At 40.9% G+C, this 19898-nt stretch overlaps 1 protein-coding gene across 1 annotated transcript; it reads right to left on the bottom strand.

Moving 5' to 3' along the window:
- Positions 1–7928: 7928 nt before the first annotated feature.
- On the bottom strand, positions 7929–19013 carry mindy4 (MINDY lysine 48 deubiquitinase 4). The gene is made up of 18 exons (XM_052074395.1): positions 18734–19013; positions 17763–17882; positions 16190–16419; positions 15847–16114; positions 15565–15764; positions 15440–15492; positions 14641–14747; positions 14447–14563; positions 14273–14364; positions 14007–14108; positions 13808–13871; positions 13552–13617; positions 12140–12207; positions 11959–12022; positions 11089–11250; positions 10510–10693; positions 9662–9734; positions 7929–8757 (listed from the first exon to the last, which is right to left on the bottom strand). Exons 1-18 carry the CDS (start codon positions 18791–18793, stop codon positions 8709–8711), a joined length of 2079 nt encoding a protein of 692 aa, XP_051930355.1. The 5' UTR covers positions 18794–19013; the 3' UTR covers positions 7929–8708.
- Positions 19014–19898: the final 885 nt, after the last annotated feature.

The following is a 19898-nucleotide window of genomic DNA, read 5'->3' as shown; positions in this document are numbered from 1 at the left end:
TGCCTGTATGCCGAACAGAAAAATATTATTAAAGCATAGTGGGCAGTGAAACGAGGCGGCACGAATGAAGTGAGGCTACATTCAAGTTTTGCTTGCAGCTTCAAGACGGCATACTCCAGCTTTAATTTCTAAAATAAATATTTCAAGTATGTATGAAAAATGGTTTAGTTTATTAGCATTTTATTTATCCTCCTCCTGCTTGACCTCAGTGCAGCCTTTGTTTGACACCATCTGTCACTCCATCGTCCTCGACAGACTCTCCTCCATTGGCATCACCAGCATCCCCCTCTCCTGGTTCCGCTCATATCTTTCTGACCGCACTCAGTTTATCCAGCTCAAACGTTTTCGATCTCACCCCTTTCCCCTCACTTCAGGTGTTCCTCAGGGTTCTGTCCTTGGCCCATTGCTATTTCTAATCTACCTTCTTCCCCTTGGTAATATCTTCAGGAAACATCACATTCACTTTCATTGCTACGCGGATGACACCCAGCTCTACATCTCTACCAAACCTAATACCATACTTCCACCATGGTATACTAACCAACTGCCTGCAGGAATTAAAATCTTGGTTCACCTCAAATTTCCTCAAACTGAATAGCAATAAAACTGAATTCCTCCTCATTGGCACTAAATCCACTCTAAACAAAATAAACAATTTCTCCATTCCCTTTGAAAGATCTTCCATCTCCCCCTCCCCTCAGGTTAAGAGTCTGGGTGTCATCCTTGATAGCACCCTCTCCTTCACCTCACATATCAACCACATCACTCGTTCTGCATATTATCATCTTCGAAACATCCACCGGCTCCGCTCTTCTCTCACTCCTCAGTCCACTGCTATACTTGTACACACCCTCGTCACCTCGCGACTCGATTACTGTAATTCCCTTCTCTTTGGTCTCCCTCAAAAAACCCTCCATAAGCTTCAACTGGTCAAAATTCAGCCGGCCGCATTATCACACTCACACCATACATAAACCATATTACACCTGTCCTCCAACATCTCCACTGGCTCCCCATTCTACACCGCATTCAATATAAAATCCTGCTCCTCACATTCAAATCCATTCATGACCTAGCCCCTCCATACCTATCTGACCTCATCCATATTCCTACGCCTGTCCGCTCTCTTCGTTCCTCCTCCTCTGTCCTCCTCTCTGTCCCCCCTGCTCGCCTCGTCACCATGGGAAATAGAGCCTTCAGTCGCTCTGCTCCCCAGCTTTGGAACTCACTCCCAGCTGACCTTTGTAATTCAGACTCACTAACACATTTCAAATCCAGCCTCAAAACACATCTGTTTCGACAAGCCTATTCACTCAGACCACAAAGCCATTATTTTATTTATTTATTTATTTTTGTTTTATTTATTTTTTCTTATTTGATGTTGTTTTTAACATTGTACTCGTGATTTTAACTGCTTGTTGTAAGGTGTCCTTGAGTTTCTAGAAAGGCGCCCACAAATAAAATGTATTATTATTATTATTATTATACACAATAAATGTAGCCAAATGGAAAAAAAAACACATTTAAATTCCCTAATTATAGGTGTTTGGGGGTTGGGCTTTGCCCACCTTTTATTTATCTTTGGCTATTTTTGTGTTGCCACTCCAGCAGGCTATCTGAACAAAGTATGATGATAACCATCGTATCAGAAAACCGAAACCATTGAACAGAAAATTGTTTTCTTCCACTGGTGCACAGAAACTTGTTTTTACTGTTGTATGACAGTTAAGAATGTTGCTTAACACATCACTTGTGCAATATATGAAGGTTTTAAGTTTGATTCAGTTTACTGAGTTCCTACCAGGTAAAATATTGTGAAACAACAAACCGAGGCGAACCAGCGTCCTGAAGCATTGTGTTTGATTCTAACACTACTGTGGTCTGTTCAGTGTATCTCCTCCAGATATTCCAATCCATGATGATGAAAAGGTTTAACATTTTTATTCTCACTCATCCGAATCCTTGCAATTATTGGACCTTGTCTCGCATTACATATCTTATACTTGCCATCTTTCAATGTATGCCTCCAGAAATCTGGAAGTGATTCTAGCAAATATGAGCCAAGTGTGAAAAGTACTTGTTTTCACTCATCAAAAATCCTGCATTTCTGCATTCAAAGCTTCCCAACATTTGACCAGATTGCATGTACAATCCAAACGGTAGAAAGGCCGAGTTTATATGATGGCCACACAGTATCTCAATGTGAAAAAACACAAGAAAACATGTTCTGCTGTTCTTCATAATCCCTCCCATCTGTCTTGTGCTAAGATCCGCGCCTTGGGAACAGTTACAGTGGCTATCTGCTGTTTTTGTAAGGTGGAGAGAGGGGGTGAAAAATGTTTTCGAGACAAACATTGGAAAACTGACAGCAAAGTTGAAAACGCAGGCTCTGCCAAAGATTTCACAGCTCAGTTCTCACGTTGGCGTGTCTCGATGGTCTTTGCAGGGACGATTTATTGATAATGTAGACATTTCTATATAGTGCCCTGTCCTCATAGGGTGAGCTGACTTTGGGCAAGCAATAGGAAGAAAAAGCAAAATGTACAGAGGAAGAATAGAGCCAAGATTTTAACCCAGAACCTCAGAACGAGGCAGACATGCTCCTCACCAATCCACCATTTTGCCATTTATGACCAGGAATTCGCATTAAAGTGGGACTGCGTTGACTATATTTTCAGGGTCACCACAACCACTGACTTAGTAGCACCCTATGGAAAGTGATTAGGCCCCGACATCGGTTTTACCAACAAAATTTGGTGCGCTTATCACAATAGAACATGCAAAAAAACGTTTCATGCGATAAATGGAAGACAAAGTCAGCCATTTTGGGCAAACTCCAGGGCTCATACTCAGACTTGGGAATCCAGCCAAAATGAGCCCCAATTACAAGCAGATCTCATAGGCCAGTAATTCTCTATCATATTTGGACTCCCTCTAGTGGTATCTGAAAGAATCACAGGCTAACTACAGTTCTGTTGTATTTAATGTTTAATTCCAATACATTTGCATTCAACCTTAAACTGCTGTTTTTTTTTTAAATCATTTCTTAAGGAACGATTTTTATGAAACCTTGATGTGCATGCATGTGAAACAAACTATTTTTTATGAAAACCTACATTTTTCTCTCCTTTATTTAAGCAGAGTCTTTATGTTCAAACGGCGTAATGTTACTGTAGTTTACAGCAATATTCAATCTCTTTTATGATCATCGCTCAGGCTTAACACATCACTGTAGTTGAATGTCGGTCATGATGGTGGAATTTTGAGTTGCATTGTTGAGGACATATGGGTGATATTAATATAACTGTTTTGTTGTTTTTTTGGGGGGTGGGCTATCCTTGACTGTAAGTGGAGCTTAGCAGTCTGGTGATCTTTTTTAAGAAATATTACTTTACAACCATTTCCCAATGTTAAGCTCCATCAAAGCTGTTCTCTGACACACGATAATTACAAGGGACCATCAGCAGGCAGCAGCAGTGGCTTCCGCTCCAGCTATAAAAGGATTAGACAGCTAAAAATACAGCTTGCTCCTCATGGGGACACACTCGGGCTCCCTTTCCCCTCTGGGTGGCCGGGGCACGGATGCACAATGGTAATCTGAGGAGGATATCACTTATCTGGAGACAAACAGCCAAGATTGGGAGAGGAGACAGAAGACACGCTGGGGACAGCATGTGGGAGGGTTGTAACACAATTACACACAAGCACCAAACCTTCTCTGGTACCACTGAGAAATACCACCGCAATAAATAGTTCACAGAAACCATTTCCTTCCTGTGAGCCTGCACCGTGTAGCACCAAATCTTCATCCCCCAGAGCACCTCCATCACCAACCGCTGCATTTTTCTTTGATTCATTCATTCATTTTGCTCTCTGTATTTCCACCCACACTCCAAAAACATGCATGTTGTTTGATTTGGATTTGTGGGAGCCATTCTGCAATTTTTTTTCAGTGTTTCCCTTTCAGAAGCTATCCAAATGAGTTTTTTTTCAATTTTGCTAGCTTGTGGCTTTGCTTTGGGATTTCGGTTTGACATGTTTACTAAGGGACAGTTGGATGCACCTGATTTTCAAAATAAAACTTATTTCAGACGCATGACGATGATCGCTAAAATCATTTTCTCTCTCTGTATGGCCCGGTATCAATTCTTTCACTGACAGGTACTAGTAATAATAATAATACATTTTATTTATAAGCGCCTTTCAAGACACAACGCGTACCCCGCCTCTTGCGTGTACCTTTTTTTGGGATTGGTGAGTGTGTGACGATTTCAGTTGGTGAAAGCATCTCCTCACTTGAATGAAGCCTCGCAGTAAAACGGCTTCCAAAGCATACAAATAGTTGTAACTTGGTTAACCTTTTTGGCTCTCACTGAAACACTTCCCACGCCAACGTTTCTGGCGAGATTATGACAAACGTGACCTCAGACCTAAACATGGCTCCTCGTCACATATATATTCCATTCCCTGCAAAGTGCGCCACAAATTCTGAAGCAAAACTAAACACTTTAATCCAATTTAATAGTGCCCAAGGCCTCCTTTGAGCGTGTCACCTTTATTTATAGCAGTCATGTTACAGCTTTGATGGCTGTAAAGTTGTTGTCGCGCCTTCATTGATTTACAGCATTTCTCAGCCACTCCAAGCAGAATACGTCTCACTAATGATGTACAATCACTCAATATTACATCAGTTTTAATTAAAAGCAATGACTTTTTAAAAATGAAAATATGCACGTATGTGCCAGCCGCACTGCCTTTGATCGCCTGAGCTGGAGGTGTTGGCACAATGTCTTCTCACCACCCCCTCTGTGTGCCCCACCATGACACATCTGTGCATAGTAAATTGATTCTCTTTTTGGAAACAGACAATTCTTCCCCAAAATGTTGAGAATGACTTGACAGAAGCCCCTTATCATTCATGCACCGTCTAATGAGAGCCAATATAAGAGTTCTGTCAAATATATTGCATTTTTAAAGATAATAATGCTCAGAGTGCATTATTCTGAAAATTATCTGTATTCTTTACGTCATATTATTTCCACTTACTCGAGTGGCTTATTTTAAATAACATTGAAAGCCACTCGATAAATAACGTATTTATTATGGTAGAGTTTTTAACCAATCATATTTCAGATAGCTTGTGTTGTCAGGTAAATTAAACTTGCTCGGGACATAGCAGGTCTCTGTGCGCTGTAAATGAACGGGTACAGTCAGCTTGCAATAGCCAATCAGATCACGAGTCTGAGTACCAGGGCCAGCTAGAAGGGTTTACGTCGACACTTGACGTGGGCGTTCGGTGATTGGATTAGCCCCTGCTAGAGGGAGCTGTTGCTGCATTTTGACCCAGAATGGCTGAAGGAGAAGACGTTGATTTGGTTGCAGGACTACTTTCCACACAATTTTCAAGATGGACCTTCCACTGGATTTACCAATTTAAGTTGTTTTACCAAGGCAGCAAGGAAACATCAGAGTACGGCTGGGCACTTACAAGGTTCGGTGCGTTTAAAAATGTTTGGGGGACACTCGCGTAGGTCTGCAGCTCAGTGAACAGGCACTACATTGGTGAGTAAATGAATTTTATCTTACATTTCTTCTTGTTTATTTTATTTCGTTAGTATTAGTGGTAACGTCAGCTTTGTATACTAAAATTCGTTCAATCTCAGCTGCTCAACATTTTCAGTTATTTGCTGTTGTATAGCCTATTCTCAAAATACAAATGATCTGTTAATTTTATTTTCAAAGAATAGTTTGTTTTGTTATTGTGTGGTTGGTGTCTTATATGATACTGCGACATTGCGCGATTTATTGGACAGACTTGTTTATGATCACGCAGCGTAATTTGGGTGGCATTTTATTGAGTATTTTTAAAATCTTTTTATTTTTGACAGTATCAGTAAATTGAGTTTCCTGCTCTTAATTTTAAATGCATACTTGGTTTTAAATGCTCCTAAAATTAAGTGCTGCCTGACGAGCCTATATTGTGTTCATGTACTGTATGTGACGTCACTGAAGGCCTAAGGTTGAGATGCACAGCCCGCCATTGGATACATATAATGTAGCAGGTCTCCTTTGAATTAAATTGGAGTTGAGTCCTATTTCGGTCTGCTGTTGTTAAAGTTTTCCCTATCATGTGCTTTTGGAAAAGACAAAATGCAGCCTTGCCTTGCATATCCTTACCTTGACATTTGCATCGGGACTCAGTCGGGTTCCAGCTACATCTTTCCCAAAAAGCCAACAGAATGTTGAGAATCGTATAGGAGGATTTTATTTTCCAACCTACCGGAATCAAATGTTGCAGCAGTTGAGAGAGAGTTCGTTAACAGCAAAGTGTAAATTGTCCCGTTGGGTCCATAATCCCAATGGATTCCATTCTTTTTTCCTTTAGGCAGTGGTTGTCGTTACCCTGGCTATATAGTAACTAATACAAACAACAATGGGGAGAGTAGGCAACCCCTGCGAAGGGGTTAGTTAATTGGCATGCACGTATGATCTTTCCTCAAGGCCTAAGAAATGATTTATTGAAAGTCAGGGTAACTTTTGAGCCTTAACGTCTGTGGACCTTTTGATGGGCATCAATTCACTAAATTTCTTCAACACGGGCTCTCACTTTCTTCAAATTGTTATCATTTTTGCAAAGAAGCTAATGAATCGCATCCAGTCTGCGATTGACTCACTCGTCATCTGAGTCTGAGCGTAGGGGTGACCTGTGACACTGTACCGTACAGTCCACAATGCTCTAGTTTTCTTTGTTTAACTATGAAGTGGATACAGAGTTGATCATTTGGTCCACTGAACTGCTTCAAACTTTAAAGTTGAAACAAAGGCCGCGGAAATGCTTCAGATTCATTTAAGTGGTGCAGACCCATCTGGGCGGCAAAAAACCTGAAAAACACAGTAAAAGAGTTTCACTTATTTAACCGGAGGAAAATATTTGTATTGCGTGCGTAAACACAGATGAGCAAACCTCTGGTTCCTGGGATCTGGAAGTTACAGTGAGGACGGTGGCGATTCGCAGTTCTGGTACGTAAGCGGACAAGATTGCATATGTGTTAAGAAGTAAAATTAGTGATTCATTCTGTGAGTTGGCCGTCCCTATCCGAAGGATAGCAGAAAATATTTGTGCGCTATTTCCATCTTTAAGGCAAAGCCTTGCATTCAAAATAAAACCAGAAGAACAAGAAGATTGCGTCCAGAAATGTCTTCATTATCCTCCATCTTCACTCTGACAACTCCTGCAATTGTCACCATGATTCCACCTCAAAGGTCATTCATTAAATTGAGATCATGTCACCTAACTGACAGCTTTGCCAATTTCGATAGTGTTGCCAGTGTCTTTCGAAATTTGCGATAAAGCAAGAAACTCCCAACTCCAAACAGCAGAACACCCGTTCACAGAATTCCAATTGTGTATGTATTGGGTATGTATACCCGACTGCACGAGCCAGCTCCCCCTTTCCCGACCTGCTTGTCAAAAAAAAAAAAATGTGGTCGATTGCGTTGAGAGACCAGCTGATCAATTTCATCGTTTGGATTTTCAGAGGACAATGCAGCAGGAAGTTCGGATGATAGTTTAAGACAAAAAGACACCGCGAGACAAAGCCAGCAAGGAGGAAAACTAGCGGAAGTGAGGGAGCCACGAAGAAAAATATATACAATACACTATGCCTGATATTCTGCAGAAAGTAAATAAACAAAAGGTATTGTGCCCTCTCCGACTGTGTCAGTCAAGAACTGAGCATTCTTAACATTTGTGAAGACAGAATTCTTGATCCAGATCTTCACATCACATTACCTCATGCGGGTGCCTGCAGGTTGGTATACATTGCTATGATTTTGAACAACAGTGACTCATGTACTGTGTCATATATTTAGCAATTACTGGGTGTGAATCAATCTCATTGAAGAAATATTTGTCAATTACAACAGGATGTTTTTTTTTAAGTTTATTATTTTTGGAGACACTGCAAGGATGGAAATGCGTAACCAACATTATGTGATGAAATCATTTTATCAAAAATATGCACTCCAGAAGATTGAAGTGAAAATAAAGACAGACCATCATCATACTAGAATAATTAAAGTGGGTTTTTTTCATCTCTCGTTCTCTCTCCTTGATTCAGCACATATGGTCAGTCAGTCATACATCAAGACGAAGTGACAATTACTTCACATTAAGACAACATGTGAAAATAAATCAAACATTTTTCCCAACTATTCCTAAGAAATGGCATGTATTGAACTTATCTTACAGAAAAATATAAACAACTATCTGGGCGTAATAAAGGCCTCTGTAACATATTTAACGATATTTTAATATATACCGTATATGTATATATAATATATATTTTTTTTACATTATCAATACAAATGTGTACATTCTTCCTTGTGACAGGTTATTTATGTCATTTTAAAAAATACATATACTGTGCGTATTCATATCTGTTTATGAATATGCACTTGTATCCATTTAATGTGAATAGAACTTGGGAAATAAATTGTTTTTGTCGGGTCTTCAAATCAGCCACGTCATTCAAGGATTTATGAGATGAGTTTTATGTTAATGTGGTGACTCATAGCCAATATGTGGAGTGAAGGGCAAAACTACAGGCACCGATGAGTCAAACTTATAAAGCACGCTGAGGAAAAAAATAAATGACCGAGCTGATATCTGATCATTATAGAAAAGTCACGTGAAATTATCCACTCATTCAGAGAATAGGCTCTGTGTCGTTCCAACTCACAAATGCATCCTTCCACCTGAAAAACACAAGATTACAGCAAGTTAGATGAAGTTGTGACATCAGACAACGCATTCCGCCAACAGCTTTACTATCTACCGTTTTGCAGGTTGCAATTTTTACACGAAAACTAAATTGAGGTGAAGAAAATCTGCTTCATTACTACGGTCGTCTATTTCTTTATCGATATCTGTTCAATCATTAGCTATTCATTTCAGTGGACTGAACTCACTGAGGGATTGAGGATGTCAGCCAATGGAAGCCACGATTACTGGCTGTGTCACAAAAGATTGTACTGGACAAGCTGATAATTTGGCCGAATTTGAGTACGACTGTCACTTCCAAGCACTGTAAGCAAAGGCCCAATCATCAAATATCTCGGAAAGATTACTCTAGTGTGGGTGGTTTCATATTTAAATTTGCAAATCCGTATTTGTGTTCTTAACACAAAGTACTGCCAATCCACAGACTCCATGACTGAGATGTGAAAAGGAACAACAGTCAGTGAATAAGCTTCTGCTGTTACCTGACGCAAACAACAACTGGTTGTGTTGAGTCTTCATATAATGTGCCTCACAAATCATTCACCACAATAAAGATGACAAGGATACCACATTATGGTTAACATGTGAGCTAAAAGTTAACCTAGCTTCTACAATTCTTTCTTGTATTTTTGGGCAGTGTCGATGCCCTGTGGCACCGTGCTCCATTTCACACGTAAGTCCTGGTGCTACGATAGACATCGTTATGCTAGAGGTGTGCTGTCATCTCAAGTGCACAGCACACATTATCACAGCAGTAAGCACTCATCTGGCATTTTTTTCCCCTTCGTCATTGGTAGGGTCTCACCTAAAAAAATAAAATAAATAAATAAATAAAAACTATACGTGTGAACCTCGCTTTAAATGTAAAGAGAGGCTCACCTTGTTCGAATGCAGAGCTCCAGAGGAGGAATTAGATCGGCATCTTGACAACTCAAAGCTGATTTCCCAACAGCTAAAAATAAAAAGAATGTATTTAATTATTTTACCCTAAAAATTGGAAACCACGCAGTATATTATTTCCACCAAGAATTGAGGTTGTTTTTCAAGAAAAATGGATAGAAATATTTTATTAAATGCCCCATTAAGGTGTGCTTGTTTGAGTGTGGAATAGAATTACCAAAAGAGCCCTAGCCTCTCTCATGACCTCACAAATGGACAATTCCCTCCCATGGACACATGCCTAAATCTCCCAAGAGGAAAAGATCTTTTAGTTTCAATATCCATCCACCCACTTTCTAATCTGCTTATCCTCACGAGGGTCATGACCGTGCTGGGGCCTATTTTAGCTGTCTTCAGCAGTAGGCGGGGTACTGGTTGAACTGTTTGCCAGCCAATTGCAGGGCACACGTAGACAAACAATCATTCGCGCTGACAATCACACACCAGGGACAATTTAGAGTGATCAATGAACCTACCATGCATGTTTTTGGGATGTGGGAGGAAAACGGAAAACCCACGCAGAAAGCTTGGGGCCCGGAATCAAACCCATGACCTTTTCACGGTGAGGCGGGTATGCTAACCAGTCTCTCTAGCTATACATATCTATAGATATGTATTGCGGGACAGTGGGCCGCTGGTCAGAGCGTCAGCCTCACAGTACAAAGGTGCAGGGTTCGATTACGGCTCCAGCCTTCCTTTTTTTCCCCTTTTCCAGAGCCCATTAAATCTGAGTGAACCTATATCTATAGATAGATGTACATAAAAGAAAATAAAGGCTATGTACTCACAACAGACAGTGAGGCGGATCTCTTCCTGTTGATTGGCCAAGCCATCGTAATAGTAGAGGTCAAACTCTTCACCCTTGTCCTGATTTGTTAACAGCGCCTCCTGCAGGCCAAACAGCACACTGAAGTGGCTTTCGCTGCATACAACCCAAATTGGAAGAAGGGGGTTCTTGAGATAGTCTCCAACCTAAAAGAAATGAAAGAAAATAGACAGACACACAGACCGATAAGAGATAAAGAGGCGCATTTCAAAAGTGTTTTACAAGCGCTGCCCTTAGGAAGCCCTTTATGCGAACATTACAGCAATCACAGACTTGATTACAGTAATTGAATTATCATAAGTTATCTCAAACTACATTCTGGCATCATTCAGTGCTTGATTGCGATGAGCCAAGGATGACAGGCACATTTTTCTTTGGAGACGATTGTGATAGGGAAAATGCTCTGAAGTTCATGAGTTAATCTGAAAAAAGCCAAAGCGGTGAGATTTATGCTATTCAAATGTCAAGGGAACATGTCTCCATATAATGCTTGTATATTATAGTGTTTGTGACTGGTGGTAGTTGAGGGCATGTGGCTCACCTTGAAGATGTTATAATGTTCAAACAATGACAGAAGGCCAATATTACAGGGAGCTTTGATTCCCTTGAGCAGCGTAGAGTTGCCGTTGCCGGAGTCCAGCTCCACATCACCGTCAAAGACGTTAGAAACCGCTCGTCCCATAAGCAGCAGGTTCACAAGCTCCTGTCCAACATAAACACAAACAAAAGGTAAACAGACAAACTCGACATACTGGATAAGAAGACTTATCCTCATGGGCCAAATACAGTTTGGAAATAATTATTTGATCCCATGGTGAATTTGGGAGTTAATTGACCTAAAAAGACATGACCCGTGTCTCATATTTTAATCGACGTTTATCTATTATGACAATAAAGAAAATAACAGTCATCATTAAAATGTATAAAACAGTGTTCACATGTACTGGCCCGCCTTAAGTTTGTCAGTGAACCGTGAAGCGAGTCAGAGAAGCCTTGGGAGAAAGTATTGTGGTCAGATGAAACCAAAGTTGTGATTTGGCATCAAGCCGACCCATCGTGTTTGAAGGTTAAGGATGAGCAAAATCAGAGTATAACCCAAAGAACACCATCTCCAAGTCAAGCAGGGAGGTGGAAACACATTTTTTGGGTCTTGTTTCTGGAAAGGTCGCTGGGTGACTTTTACAAATTGACAAGCCCATGTACGGAAAGACTCATTTCAGTCAGGCAACTTTCCTAACCCCCTGAAAGTAGCCGCTGTAATGGCATTATCAAGTATTGGTCCGAGGTCTTGGCGCACACTCAAATGTAAGTACTGTACTCAAACTGTATTTGCTTTTAACAAAGGTGTATTGGTGTAGCCCTAATTTAGAATTATAGATAAATTTGGTAAACCATTGATAAGTTTTCATACCTGAGTGCAGTAGCCATGAGCTCCAATGAGTGCTGTGGTGGCCACATCCATATCTTCTTTCAATCTGACAAAAAAGATATGTATTATTTACTTTATTATATGATTTCATTATAAAATGTGTGGAGTGTTTTTTTTAATGTGTCTTTTATACTTGATCTACTGTATGTCGACCTTTCCATACCTATCAATAGATCGAGACAAGATGGCAGATATGGTCAGGAGTAGACATCCCAGCTCCCCTGTCTCAAACTGTATGAATGATACAGAGCAACGATAGATTAATATACAGTATTTGAAAGGGACGCATTATGGACAATTTACCTTTTTATGACAACCAAGTGAATTCTCTGCGACTTGCCTATTCCTGAAAACGTGGGTAATTTGGCTCCTCTATCTGCCATTGTCAAGCGACAGCCGCATGTGCTTTATTTCAATCAAATATTGCTCAAAGACCAAACAAAAACTTTTCTTACATGACATAACCTCCACTCCAATCGAACACTTTTTGGAGCAGCTGTTTGTAATTGCTGACATTTTAACATCCACCTGCATATTTTTCGAACAGTATGCAGTATCAGTTTGCTTCTGTTATCACCATCACATGCACAGAAAGTCCCATCGAAGGTTAATGCTACTGGTAGGATACAGCAGGTCGCCAAAGGACCCCGCGGGCTCGTGTGTGTTTGGGAGGGAGGAGGGCTGTGTGGGCTCCTGCCTCGTGGCTTCTTGACGCCAAGTTTGGCTGGATCCCACCAGAGGCAGAGTTGGGACTTGAGAAACTTGGCGCTTGGAAGCTTGGGGGACAGGCCACCTTCATCGCTGCCAGTGCAGACTTGTTTTGCAGTCTGCATTGGTTTCATCATATCTTAAAGTATCTCCATACAGCGGACGTGGCTTCTCCAACTGCCCAGAAGGTGCTATACTGACAAGTATATGTCAGGCTGGTACAGTAGTATCGCTGTTGTAGTTTCAGCAGATTCTTTTATTTTTTTACAAGTATGAGGACTAGCACAGACGGGCAATATTGGCACCAGGTCAACAAAGTCACAAAATTGTCAATACTGAGAAACTGCTGGCTTCATCCAATCCCCTATTTCTGCCCCCGTTACCATGGTAATGAAAGTTGTACTTGGCATTCCCCATGAAAACTGTCCCCCAAAACTGCGTGATTAGAACCAGAGTGTGACAAGTGGATATAAAAGTGGACAAGTTTGCTCTAAATCTTTATACTTTTTTACAGAATGATGTCAGAGACCTCCCACTTTAAACTCATTCAGTCCCAAATGAGTTTCATCATATGTGTTGTATCGTTTTTAACCCTCGTAGTGCACCGCTTGCGATAAATGTAAAATGATGTCTTTGAATCAAAGGCAAAGGCATTCAGAAAACACGAGAGAGCTGAAACTTATGGAGGAGTTCTAAAATGGCCTAAATTTCATGACGTCACGGGCTGATAATTCTCAGGCATTGCAGCAATAATAAAAAACGTTTTGATACCTTAATCTTCACAATTTACATATTTTGCACCAGAGACCCATTATATAATTAAAGAAGTGAACTCAATTAAGGGAGACAGCACATGAAATCTCTCACCTGCTCAATGTTTTGCTCCAGTAGCAACTGCAGGTCTTCAATACTGTCCACTGTAAAACAGCTTATCTAAAAATGTATAGAAATTAGAAAGAATGAAAGAAGGAAAGAGCTTTTAGACACCTCCATGATAGTCATTCTGTTTGCTCTGTCAGAGAAGGGGAAAGTGATTTGGCCCTCACAGGAAAAAGTCTAGGGACCCCTGCTGTAAAGCTTCCACTGTATGGAAGTCATAAGATGGCCCCAAACATTTTTATACCTTTTCAAGCACTCCTTCAGATTTGTAGTGTCCACTCGGGGTGAAAAGCATTCTTCCCGAGTTTCTGTTTGAGGACAAAATGGGGTGTAAAGTTAATTCGCAGGTTAAGATGGTGGTCCACCATTCGTATCACTCTACAGTCTGCATTTGAACTACTGTAAAGTAGGTGCATAAAGACATCTCAAAAGTAGGCTCTTACATTGCTACCGTAGCTTGTTTTTCCTCGCTGGCCCTCCACAGGACTTCTGCCACAGCGAGGACCAGACATTTTCTTCTGGTTGCATTTGTTGGCCTTAAACGCCTGAGAACAAGGTGGCGCATGAGTGAAAAACAAGTTTTTCTGACTCAATGCAATGTTGATACCCAAGTGGCTCCAAAGCGGAGCAGCACCGAAAGACCTGATTTAAGCGTAATCTGATTCAAAATATTGACTAATGCAACATAAGGAAGGGAAGTACAACATACTGAAGTCTTGCATTACTACTGTCCATATTTTCAAAGAGAAGCTTCTTTAAAAAAAAAGCTTGGATAGAAGCCAGAACCCCACAAGGACCGCCCTAGAAAATAAACAGACAATTTCTTAAGAACACAGTACAGAACGAGTACATTTTGTGACAATTCAAAAGAAGTCATGGCCACCTTTTTCTGCACCATTCCATATCTCAGGTCATGCGTTTCAGAGAAGGTGAAACCCTGATTTCTCCACTCAGCGGTGAAACATTTGAGACTTGAGCCGAGGAGAACTGACTTCAATTCCTGGGTAGAGCAAAAACAAAAACTAAATAATATAGCTCCCACCTTTTTCTGAAAATCCCTTGGTGTAAATGAACAACCGAGGCGGTGTGCTGGTCCATTGGGCGGACTGTGTGGCTGCTCACTGCAGTTGCAGTGTTTTCGATGGACATTTTGGAGAATTCTGGCAGCTCATCATCAATGTCATCTGAACATAAAAGAAATAAATGCGTCATCAGCAATGGCGGATCAAAAAGTGTTTTAAAAAGATGTATCCATCAAGCCAGGCAAGTTCTACAGCACTTGATCTCCATTTAGGATGTGGGTGGGCTGGAGCCTATCCCAGCTAACTTTGGGTGTCAACCAATCACAGGACAGATATATATACCATCAAGCATTCACACTCACATCTGTGGACAAGTTAGAGTCTTCATAAACTTAATGTGCATTTTTTTCAAATGTGGGAGGAAGGTGAAGTACGGCAGTGCCGTGAGAAACGAGTGACTTACGAATCTTTCAAAATATGATATGTCGCTTAGATGATTTTTTTCTGCTTTGACTTGTGAGCAAAAAAACTCAGATATGGGAAACTCAACTGTCATGGCTATTCAATTTTTTGGTTAAAAAAAAAAGGTTGTTGGGATTTGTTTTTTTTGGGGAGGTTGGAACGGATTAAAGGTATTTCCGTTCATTCTTTTGAGTGACGAGCATAAGCACAAAAATTAAACTCAAGGCACCACAGTACTGGAGAAAAACCACAAAAGCTTGAGTATATCAAATAAATTCCACACGGTAGGCTATAGCCAAGATTTGAACCCAGAACTTCTCATCTGTGTGGCAGATGTGCTAACCATTACTCCAATGCGCTGCCCCAGAAAAAAATTTTAGACAAAAACTTACCTAAAACCAACATAGACAAATCTCTCACATTTGGCTGCGTCTTGGACTTAACTCTGGGAGAGAGGACACAGAATTGTGAGTACAAAAAGATTTTGACAACATGTCACTTAAAAGAAGAGCTTTACATTTTTCTGTCATTTCTGCTTTGTCCTTCCTTCTCCAAGCTCTTCACTTTTTCTGTCGCATCATTTAGGCATTCTTCAAAGACTTTTTGCTCTGAACTGCTCCCTGACAGTCCATCCCCAGACTTCCTGTGCTCATCTTGTTTCCTGAGCAGCAGTTGAGGGGTGACCACTTTTCGACTCTGCCTTTGTTTGGTTGACTCCTGAATCACAACAGTAACAGACGATCGTGATCAAGGTGTCTCTGTTAGAAAAGCAGACCGCGGTTGAAGAAGTGAACGCTACCTGCAGTGTGCTGGCTATCGGTCCAGCCATCATACCGCGTCTAACCCGATTGGGTCGGCTCCTCTGAACGACTTCATTGATGGGAGGCTTTTTTTCAGGTTCACTCATAGTAAGGCGATTGTGATCATGCCTAGACGCCACCTTAGACTGGCCGTTTTCATCTGCTAGGGCATTTAACCGTGACCCAGTTTCACTGTGCTTCATGAATCTCTCTCCATCAAGTGACAATAACACCCTTGCATTGGGGGAGGCTCCCTTGTCCTGTGGCCTGTGAGTGAAATTCCATTTAATTTTCGGTCAAACAAAACACGAGAACTTAATCGAAAAGTTGCTTAATGACTACCTTAATTTGATGTGGTCACCAGAAACAAAGGACACTGTGCTGTGTTCTGAGTTCATTTCGTTCATTGGCGACGGCGTTCCCGCAGGAGAAAGACTAACTGAGCTGATAATTGAAGCCGACTGCAGGGAATCACTTTCCTCACCTTCACAGGCCATCGTGCCATATTTGTGACCTTCAATGTGATGCTTGACAATGATCTCTAGTAAAGTCCTCAGAGGTGAACTCTGAACCTGTAGTAAAACAAATGTCATTCGATGATTAAAAATGGTACAATAACACAAATAAACTATTATGTAATAGCAGAATTTGCAGTTGCAATTAAAGTTGTTATAGTAATTAGCAGCTGTTACTTCAAATCTGAATTCATTAAATTTTTCATTAATTAGTCATTTGTGAAATGAGAATCAATCCATTCTAAGCCTATCACAGTTAACATGGCGCAAAAAGAAGACGAAATGCTGGATCGGTTGCTCTCACTGAATGGGAACTGAACTCATGCCGCCTGCACGAAAGTGTCACGTGAACCTCTACGCCAGGGGTGCCCATTACGTCGATCCTGATCTACCGGTAGATCTAAAACAGGTCCCAAGTAGATCCCAAGAGTGTCGAGGAGAAAAAAACAAATCAACCATTTGTGTGTCTTTGTACATGTTAGTAATATATTTTTTGTGTTAATGTACACTGCACCACAATCATCCTATCAGTCTCCTTTTCACAAAATAAATATCTAAAAAATAAAATAAAGCAGGTAAATCTTGAATTTATGGTGGCGCGTGATGACGTCACCGGAGGTTGTTTGCGCTCAGCACTCTGCAATTGCAGCTTCTGACCAGAGCTGTTGCGATCTATCTTTTATCGACATTATTCTCATTCAGGGTTTGCTTCGTGTACAATTCACCGAGGGCACGGGCAAAGAATAGGAACCTAGGAGGGCAAAGGGAAGCACTTTAAAACGGTACGTGTGAGCTCCGACAGTTAACAGGCTGAAAAAGTGCATCGCCTGCCTCAGTTTCAGGCTGTTTCTCATCATGGCGTGTGTGTGTGTGTGTGTGTGTGTGTGTGTGTGTGTGTGTGTGCGTGTGTGTGCACGTGTGCGTGCGCGCCGATAAGGGTAGATCCCGTGAGGTTAGTTGATCGAAAAGTAGATCTTCGGTCCAAAAAGTTTGGGCACCCCTGCTCTACGCCATTAAAGATTTTTAATCCAGCTCCAGCTCACCTTGTGAGGAGAAGTGCCATAGAAAATAGGTGGAAATCAATGTGAACTACCTCATTTTAATGTAATTGCAATTGATTTAATTGTACCGTACACAGTGATGAGCTTTTTTTCCCATCGTGTTTCATGACAACAATATATCAGACGGATGCAAACAATGGCCCATTTCAATAATTAAATTACCGTATTATTATTGATTCCATCTAAAATCTGATTCAAACCCCAAAAAGAAATTAAGATTACACTTTGCAAAAACTTTGGTAAATATATTCATGAATGGGAAGTTTACAATCTGTAGCATGTGTTACCTGTGCGTGAATGTGCCATATATGCTGTGAGGCAAATGTTGAAGGTGTTTACCTTATTTGCTCTGTACAAATCCTCAATGTGCAAAACTTGTCTCAAATGGGATCTGTTGTTGATGCTGGACTGCGTGCGTGGATGCTCTTCATCCATGCAGGCAATCGTCCTCTTGAGTCCCTGCACGTTGGTTATACAGTAGATGGATATCATTAGAGTTGAACATCTGCATATTGAATGCTATTACAGTATTATTAATGTAGTCCTGCAATGTTGTGAGCCTTTTGACAGTCGTTTGTCAACTTTAAATTTCTGGAAATTTCGTTTGACATAAGTAGCATGCAAGTGTAGGCATATATATATATATTTTTTTTAAACTATGAAGCCTTGGATTAATGCGATGGAGCTCTGGGTATGCGATCAAAGCATTCAATACTCTGCTCTTGAGTGACAGCTGCCAACTGCGGATGTGCTCTTTCAATACATTATAGCATTCAAACACTTGATTGGCTTGAGGGTAAAATATGCCTTGTGAGAAACATCTTGGAGCTTTTACAACTCAGATTTGCTGAGAGTTGTTCCTCAATTCCTAAGGGCAAATGCAATATACAGTATCAACTTTGTGTCTGACTATTCATGCCCAGATGTCATACCGGGTGTAAGAAAATGTGTGAGTTCATTGAGAGCAGCTCACCATGTTTTCAGGATAGTGTAATTACCTTTGGGGACATCAATGTTTGTTGGTGTTGCATGTTATTTTTTCTCATTTTCGCTCAAAATGTGTGCCTTGGCTCAAAGGTTGGGAAACAGAGGTTATAGTAGTGAACAGATCAACGTGAAACGAAAGTCTGACATCATGGCCATTACCTTTGAGTAAATCAATTCATTTTAATTGGCAGTGCTGATATCAGTGCATTCTCCCACGGGATAAGCGAACGCTGACTGCTTAGCATGGCTAACGTTCGTGGCTACAGGAGATGTAGAAGTGTCTTTATTTTATTTACTTAATCTCCCGGAGGCATCCAACGTACCTTTCTGCTCAGATATTCCCGCACGAGGGACGCGGACACCTCCTCCACACAAATGACCATCGCTGTGGGGAAAACTGAGCCAGTTTTGCTACGATACAGCACACGGGAAGCGGTCGACTCGCTTGGCGTTCAGTGCACAGGACTGTGATATGCTCAACGCACATGCAGAATTTATTTAACGTACTGTGTTTTACAAAAACATAAAAAAACATCCCCGATAAACTCCGTAGAAGACAGGCATACATTTCGACGAGACGTCTAGAGGGCGGGGTTTTGTCATGACGCATAACGTATTGCGTCACAGCACGTACGCGTTCTTGTCTGCTCCTACCCGTCCCCATGTCGTCTTTTTATGCTCCGGAAAACTAAAAATGTTTCAGGCAATGTTAATACGCATAATAATTACTCTACTATGTATTCGAGAGAACCAAATGTTGCTTATAAGCAAGCGCGTTCAGCTCCGTCCTTCTAAAGCGCGCCCCCGTACGTTGCCATGGCGATGACACAAATATGGCAGCGGCCATATCTCGCAAATGAAAATGAATATGTACTTTCATTCATACACTATGACCTTGTTTGCTTGTTTTCCCCATGCATGCATGGATTTTCTCTCTACCCTGACTTCCTCTCGCATTCCCCAAAACAAACATGCTTAGGTTAATACTCAAAATTGCCCATAGATGTGAATGTGAGCATGAATGGTTGTTTATTTGTCTATACAGTACAGCATATGCTTTCTTGGTAACTAGACTCGTGCAGGGTTGACCACACCTCTTTCCAAATTCGGCTGGGATAGGCTCATGTGACTCGCATTAATGATAGGAAAGATTGATTGCATAGACTTTCATACGGTCTTCTTATTTTCACAGCATTAAATGTGTGAAATACTGTAGACCACTGTACATGCGACATTGTGGGCAGATATAAGAAATACAGACTTTCAGAAGTAATACAAACGTATTAATTTAAGTTCAGAACTGTAAATAACAATAGTGGAGCCCTTGTGTCAGTCAAAAGTGCTCCATGGTAAAGTAAGTGTGTGCATCCAGTGTGTGCATTTACACGAGATTCTTGCAGGTCTCGTCGGTATAATAAAGGACACCAAGTTTGGCTATTGTTCGGACTTTTATTACAACGTTTCTCTAATAATGTATGACAAATAAGA

This window comes from Hippocampus zosterae, chromosome 8, assembly GCF_025434085.1.
Source record: "Hippocampus zosterae strain Florida chromosome 8, ASM2543408v3, whole genome shotgun sequence".
NCBI lineage: Eukaryota > Metazoa > Chordata > Actinopteri > Syngnathiformes > Syngnathidae > Hippocampus > Hippocampus zosterae.
Note: the sequence above shows the minus strand (reverse complement) of the source record. Positions and strands in the feature narration are given on the sequence as shown.